The sequence below is a fragment of the Phyllostomus discolor genome, chromosome 13, assembly GCF_004126475.2.
Source record: "Phyllostomus discolor isolate MPI-MPIP mPhyDis1 chromosome 13, mPhyDis1.pri.v3, whole genome shotgun sequence".
Lineage (NCBI taxonomy): Eukaryota > Metazoa > Chordata > Mammalia > Chiroptera > Phyllostomidae > Phyllostomus > Phyllostomus discolor.
Genome location: NC_040915.2, coordinates 40823069 through 40829068, shown reverse-complemented (window position 1 = coordinate 40829068; position 6000 = coordinate 40823069). Strand labels below are relative to the sequence as shown.

At 72.1% G+C, this 6000-nt stretch overlaps 1 protein-coding gene across 3 annotated transcripts in view; it reads right to left on the bottom strand.

The window, feature by feature from the left end:
- Nucleotides 1-500: 500 nt before the first annotated feature.
- Nucleotides 501-6000, bottom strand: part of PRKAR1B (protein kinase cAMP-dependent type I regulatory subunit beta) — a 42573-nt gene continuing 37073 nt past the window's right edge. For 2 of the 3 annotated variants that reach the window (XM_036013972.1, XM_028528138.2), the window contains exons 10-11: nt 1069-1150; nt 509-733 (exon numbers count right to left, since the gene is read on the bottom strand). In XM_036013972.1, the coding sequence (XP_035869865.1) occupies nt 561-733; nt 1069-1150 (255 nt within the window). In that variant the 3' untranslated portion in view covers nt 509-560. Of the gene's footprint in view, nt 734-1068; nt 1151-6000 lie in introns of all 3 variants that reach the window. The other variant, XM_036013971.1, reaches the window with a different exon arrangement.

The following is a 6000-nucleotide window of genomic DNA, read 5'->3' as shown; positions in this document are numbered from 1 at the left end:
CACGGTCGCCCAGCACGGGCGTCACGCCCACCAGGAGACTGTCCTGTGGGGCCACCTGAGGCTCCCACGGGACCCGAGAGGGGAGAGGGACACCCCCCTGGACACCACCGTCCCACGTCGGGGTCCAGAGCCGGCCACCTGGGACCCTGGCTGCTGCCCGGGCGGCCCCCAGAGAGGAGGGTGACCAGAGAGGCCGTGGCCCCAGCCCCTCGGCTCCAGCAGGACTCCCCCCCCCCGCCCCCGTGGGGCCACCTGGACGGCTGCAGCCCGGCCCCTCGGCCACAGGGCGCGAGCACGCTTCTGCGTCCCCCAGACGACGAGGGAGGGAGGGGGGACCGCAAGAGGAGCCCACAGAGCACGGGAGACGGGAGGCGCATGTGGAGGGGCAGCTGGCACTGCCTCGGCCTGGGGTGCGTCTGGCTGCCCTCGTTTTTAACGTGCGCGGTGACTGTTTCACTCCACGTGCGAGTTCGGGGGTGGGGGGGAGCAGTCCCCAGGCTGCCGGGACAGAGGAGCCGGCACACGGGAGCGGGCGGCGGGCAGCAGGCGGGCGGCAGGGCTCAGACGGTCAGGGAGATGAAGCTGTTGTAGCGCTGGATGTTCCGCTGCAGGATCTCGGAGCAGGGCCCCAGCACGCGCTCGAAGCGGGGCCGGTCCAGCCTCACGCACTTGAGGGGGCCCCGGGCCACCACGGTGGCCGCCCGCGGCCTGTTCAGGAGCAGCGCGATCTCCCCTGGGGGCAGGGGGGGTGCTGTCAGGCGCCCGGCCTGGGGGCAGGGCTGTCAGGTTTGGGGAGAGCAAGCGCATCCCCAGGGCGATCGGCTACTTTCGGCTCCAACCCACCAAGACAGGCTCCGTGCCGGCAGGGAGCTCAGGGCCTTGGGCACAGACCCCCACTCCCCGCCACCTGACCCTCAGCGTGGAGCCAGGGCGGGTCCTGGGCCCTGGGGGCAACCCCCCCGCCCAGGGACGGCGCCAGGTGAGGCCGCCTCCCCGGGCCCCGCCCCCCCCACCGCCTCCACCTGCGCGTCCTCCCGGCCCCGCTGCACGCGGGAGGGCCCCACTCACCGAAGTAGTCGGAGGGCCCCAGGCGCCCCACCTCCATGTACTCCTCGTGCGGGGACCTGCGCTGGAGGACCGAGGCCGTGCCCTGGGGCGGAAGGGGACACGGGAGGGTCACGCGGGGCGGGCTCCCCCTCCCGCCAGCCCCCCTCCGAGCAGCCCCCCACGGCTGATTCCGTTTCTTCCTCGTGCACAGAGGGCGTGGGGTCTGAGCCGGGGCACCCCCAGAGACCTGTCCTCCCTCCCGGGACCATGGGCGGGCGGGCAGGTCTGGGGGCCGCTCCCAGCCGACCTCCGCCGGCTCCCGAGGACAGGGAGCGCAGTGTGCCGGGCACGCGGTCTCGGGGTCACGAACTCGCACCGCCACGCGGCCCCTCCCCGACCCCAGCAGGGCGGCGGCTGTGACCTCTCCAGGCTCAATGATTAACAGGAGGCTCTGGGGACCAGACGGGCCCCCCGAGTGTGGCCCCGACGCCTCTGCCCGCAAGAGTGGGGGCGGGGGGTTGCGGCAGCCTGGGGAGGGACAGTCCCAGGTGGGGACACTGGGGCGGCGGGTGGGGTCTGAGCCCGGGCTCCTGGTCTGCCGTGTAACCACCGGGACAGAGCCCGACACCGCCTGCGCCCAGTAACCAGGCCGCAGTGGAGACGGAGGGCGGGCCTCTTGCACGGCCCAGTGCGCACGGTGTCTCGCCAGAGCGGCCCCTGCCCCCCACCCACCTCCCTGGTTTAACTCGAGCCGCCCGGCCGGTCACGGGCCCCTCATCCTGCCCCCCCCCCCCGGGCGCCCCGTCCCCGTCACGGCAGAGGACCCCGAGGGCCGAGGCACGTCCCGCACGCCTGCCCCCGTGCCGCGGCAGCGAGCGTGACTCCGCGCCCAGGCAGGCTCTGAGCTCCCAGCTCAGCCCACCAGCCTCCCCGACACCGGTGGCCTCTCCTGGTTAATGTGTTACACCGGCTGCACTGCTGTCTGGGGGGCGGCAGGGCAGGGACCCCGTGGTGCCGCTGTGCCTGGACGCCCTCGGCCGGCTCTGCTCCCGGCACCGGTGAGTGTTATGACGCTGGCCGGGGGACGGAGCGGGACGGGTAAACCGCCGAGCACACGGGGCGGACACGGCCACCGAGTCGAGGAGCCCCAGAGAGGAACGGGGCCCCAGTCCCACCGCCAGGACAGTCTCCCAGCCGCCTCCACCAGGGTCTGGCACCTGCACAGGCGCCGGGCAGTCAGGGCACCTGGAGCCGCTGGGCCCCCGTGGATGAAACGCGGTGACAGGCAGGCATGTGGTGGCCCTTGGGCCCTGCGCCTTCTGTGCCCGACGCAGGGACACCGGCCTTTCCACCCACCTTGGGCCGGCGTCCGTCCCACCCTGGACCACGCTCGCCTCAGAGGGCCGGGCGGGCCCAGGCGTCACTGGTGCCCCACATGGCGGGAATGCCAGCCCGAGGTGGGCAAAGGCGAAGGCCGGCCACCCACCCACCTGCCCTGGGGTGTCCGGTGACAGAGCCCCCCATGGAGGAGCCACGTGGGGCGGGGCCCCCACCCGCGGGCCCATAAGACACTCCATGTGCGTCCGGCGCCTCGTCCAGGGGGCTCTTTGTCACCGCTGCACGGGGTGTCCCGCCAATGAACGAACCGCCCCGCACGGCACCCCATCCAGTGACCGCTGCACCCCTGAACCTCAGCCCCAGACACCGAGCCCACGGCGAGGAGGAAGGGGAGAGCAGGCACACGGACCAGGGGGCGGGGCTCCCGCGGCGTTCCCACAGCCCGGCGACGGGCGTGGCCAGCTCGGCCGCCCCAGCCGAGGTCCCCAGACGCCCTCGGGGGAATCCGGGGGCTGAGAAAGCGCTCACCAGCCCTGCAGCTCCTACCCCCCAGACCTCTCCGGCACGGGAAGCTCTAACCCAGCTCTAAAAATAGACCAGGTCCCAGACCGGAGGGCGCAGGAGGGAGAGCCTCCCGCCCTGCTCTGGGGGGCAGGGGGCCCGCGACCTGTTTTCCTGTCCACTTTTTGATTTTTAAACATTTCTCTGCAAAATCAGAGACGAAGTTGACATGCTGGGACGGCAAGGCTCCGACAGGGACGATGAACATTCAGGCTGTGGTGGGTGGACACAGCCACGGGAGCAGGGATTCAGGGGCTGCCCAGTCCCTCCCTTGGGCCCTCCAGCCCGCACGGCTGGGGCCCTGGGCTCAGGGCCTCGGAGGGGCCTCCCGGGACCCCTGGCAGACGGGGCCCCAGAACCAGCGTCCGTGGGCCGCACCGTCCACCCCAGCCCGGGCGGAAGCGAGCACCAGAGCGAGGGCCGGGGCTGCTGTCCGCATGCTGACCGGGCCTGGGCGGAGGGACACGGACACACGGGCGCACACACTCCCCTCCCGCTCACGGGAGGCCACGGGGGGCCACGGGGGAGGGGCGCCGGTCGAGGCAAACGCATGTTAACAGGACAGCGTCACAGCCACAGAGGGAAGCGGCGTCACTTCCGTGACCTACACAGGGAACACGGGACGCCCCTCCGGCCAGCGTGGGCTCGGGACACACGGATGTCATGGCGGGGTCCTGCGTGCTGCGGGGGCACGTCCTGTGCTGGCGTCTGTGTTTAAGCAGGAACCGATCCTAGGAGCACGTGCACACGTGTGCGGGCCACGTGCATTCACACCCACACGTGCAGCATTCACACGCACATGCAGACCACACGGCCCGTGCCTGTGGGCCCCGGGCAGCCCTGGGGCCCCCCGACGCGAGGAGCCCCGCGCCCACGTTCCTCAGGCAGCAAGCGTGGCAACCAGAGCTGCATCCTCCCCAGGGGAGACGCCTCGGCAGCCCCCCGACGGCACCGTCCCTGCGGGTCCGTGCCCCGCCCCCCGCTGCCCACCCGCCCGGGGCCCCGTGGGCCTACTCTGGGGGGCGGCGGGAGCCCCGCCCACCTCCGCTGTGCACGTCCGTCACACACTCCGGGCCGCACGCCGTCGTCAAAACAACTGTGAAAACACACTTGCCCGGTGAGTGGCCGAGGTCGCTTTCGTGCCAGCGTTTAATGGCTGAGCCGTGAGGCCAGGGCCTTGGCGCGGGGACAAGCCGGCGGCTTCCGTGGGAAAACAACCCAGGCCGTGAGGGTCTGGCGCCAGCCCAGCGGCAGGAACAGGTGGCGCCCGCTGGTGGGGGTCCCCGCTGCACACCCGGGGCGTCTGGGGCTCGGGGGCCGGCGGTGCCCCCGGGGGACGCGGCAGGGACACCCAGGGAGCAGGGTCAGTGCTCCCCCTGGTGACACGGGGAGCGTGGTTGGGGCAGTGGCCGGCATGTCCCTCAGACCCAAGGGGGTCCGGGGGGCCGCGGGTGCAGCCACTCCAGCTGGGGCCCTGGGACAGAGGCCCGAGGCCACGCAGGGCATTCGGCTCCCTGGGGGTCCCCTGCTTCTGCTCGGGGTGCGTCTGCGAGAGAGGCCGAAGCACCGCCCCACCCGTGGCGGCTGGGCCACAGGCGAGAGGCACCCGCAGACAGCAACGCACCAGCTCCTGCCCCGTCTGCCTAAAGCCGGCGGTCACCGTGGGCGTTTCTGGACTCAGCGGGACAAGGCTGGGGGGCGTCCAGGGCCGAGAGGGAGCCTCAGTCCCGGTCAGCTGGGCGGCCTGGCTCCTGTCGCTGCTTCTGGCCTCGGTTTCCCCACCAAGGCTGACTTCCCAGGCTCCGGTCAGACTCAGGAGAGGTGGCAGGTGCCGGGGCTATGAGGGTCCCCACCAGCAGACTCACCCAGAGCTGTGCACCTGCTAACCGGGTTCCCGGCCAGACCTCCGGTCTGCGGTGCCAGCCTCCGGCCGCTGCACACACAGGCCCCCTCCCGAGAAGCCCGGGGACCAGCGGGGTGGCAGCCCCCCGAGAACACACCCCATGCCTGTCCCTCGGGGCCACCCGCCCCGCCCCAGTGATGACTCCAGCAGGAGATGACCAGAGGGGGTGTCGGTGGGCCCCGCCCCGGGTCCTCCGGCAGGCAGGGAAGACGGAGGGAGGGGCGTGAGGAAGACAGTGCCTTCACACTTGGGGGAACACACTGACCCTTTACGCTTTTACACTCATTAAAAAGTCAGAGGTGGGGGTGCGCTGCCCTGCTCAGGGGCGGGCAGGTCGGGGAGCGGGCAGGTGCGGGGACACGTCGCAGGGCGGACACGTGTGGTTGTGCACCTGCCCAAACCCACAGCAGGTCCGGCGCCCGCGGACCCTCATGTGCACAGTGGACTCAGGGGGACGCCGGTGACGGGGTCACACACACCCCTCCTGGGGGTGCTAACCAAGGGAACCTCTGCTTGTGCCCCTCGATTTTGCAGGGACACAAAACTGCCCTAAAAATAGTCCTAAAAAAAGAAAAGAACCCGGTGAGACCCTGAGCTGTCCCCTCATGAGGGACCCAGGCCCCCGAGCCGGCCGACGCCTGCCCCGCGGGCCACCTGCCCGGCACAGGCTGTCTGGAAAAGCCCTTCCTTCTCCCAGCTCGGCCGGGACAGAGAGGTTCCCTTTCCCTGCGGAGAGGCTGGACCGAGACGGGGCCGTGGGCGCTGACCGCGGCCAGGGAGACGCGCCTCCGACAGCCGGGGAAGGGCTCCGAGCCCAGGCCTGGGCCCGTGGGGACACGGACCGGCGGACGTCAGGGGGCGCGTGTCCACCGCTGGTCCCGAAGTGCAAGGCACGGGGTGCAGCCAGCCCCCGGCCTGGGTCTGCGCCCCCACAGCCGGCGCTCCCCCCCACACCGCACCTGGCCGCCCCCCCTCCCCCGGACGCCGGCCCACACCCTCCCTGAGGGTCCCCATCTCCTCCTGGGCCCCCGCTCTCCGCTCCGGCCAGGCCCCTCTGCACGCGGGACCCGGGGAGCCCCTGCCAGCAGGCTGGACGCCTTCCCTCCCCTGCACACAAACCGCCCACTGGCCGCCCTCGCCCCGCCCAGCGG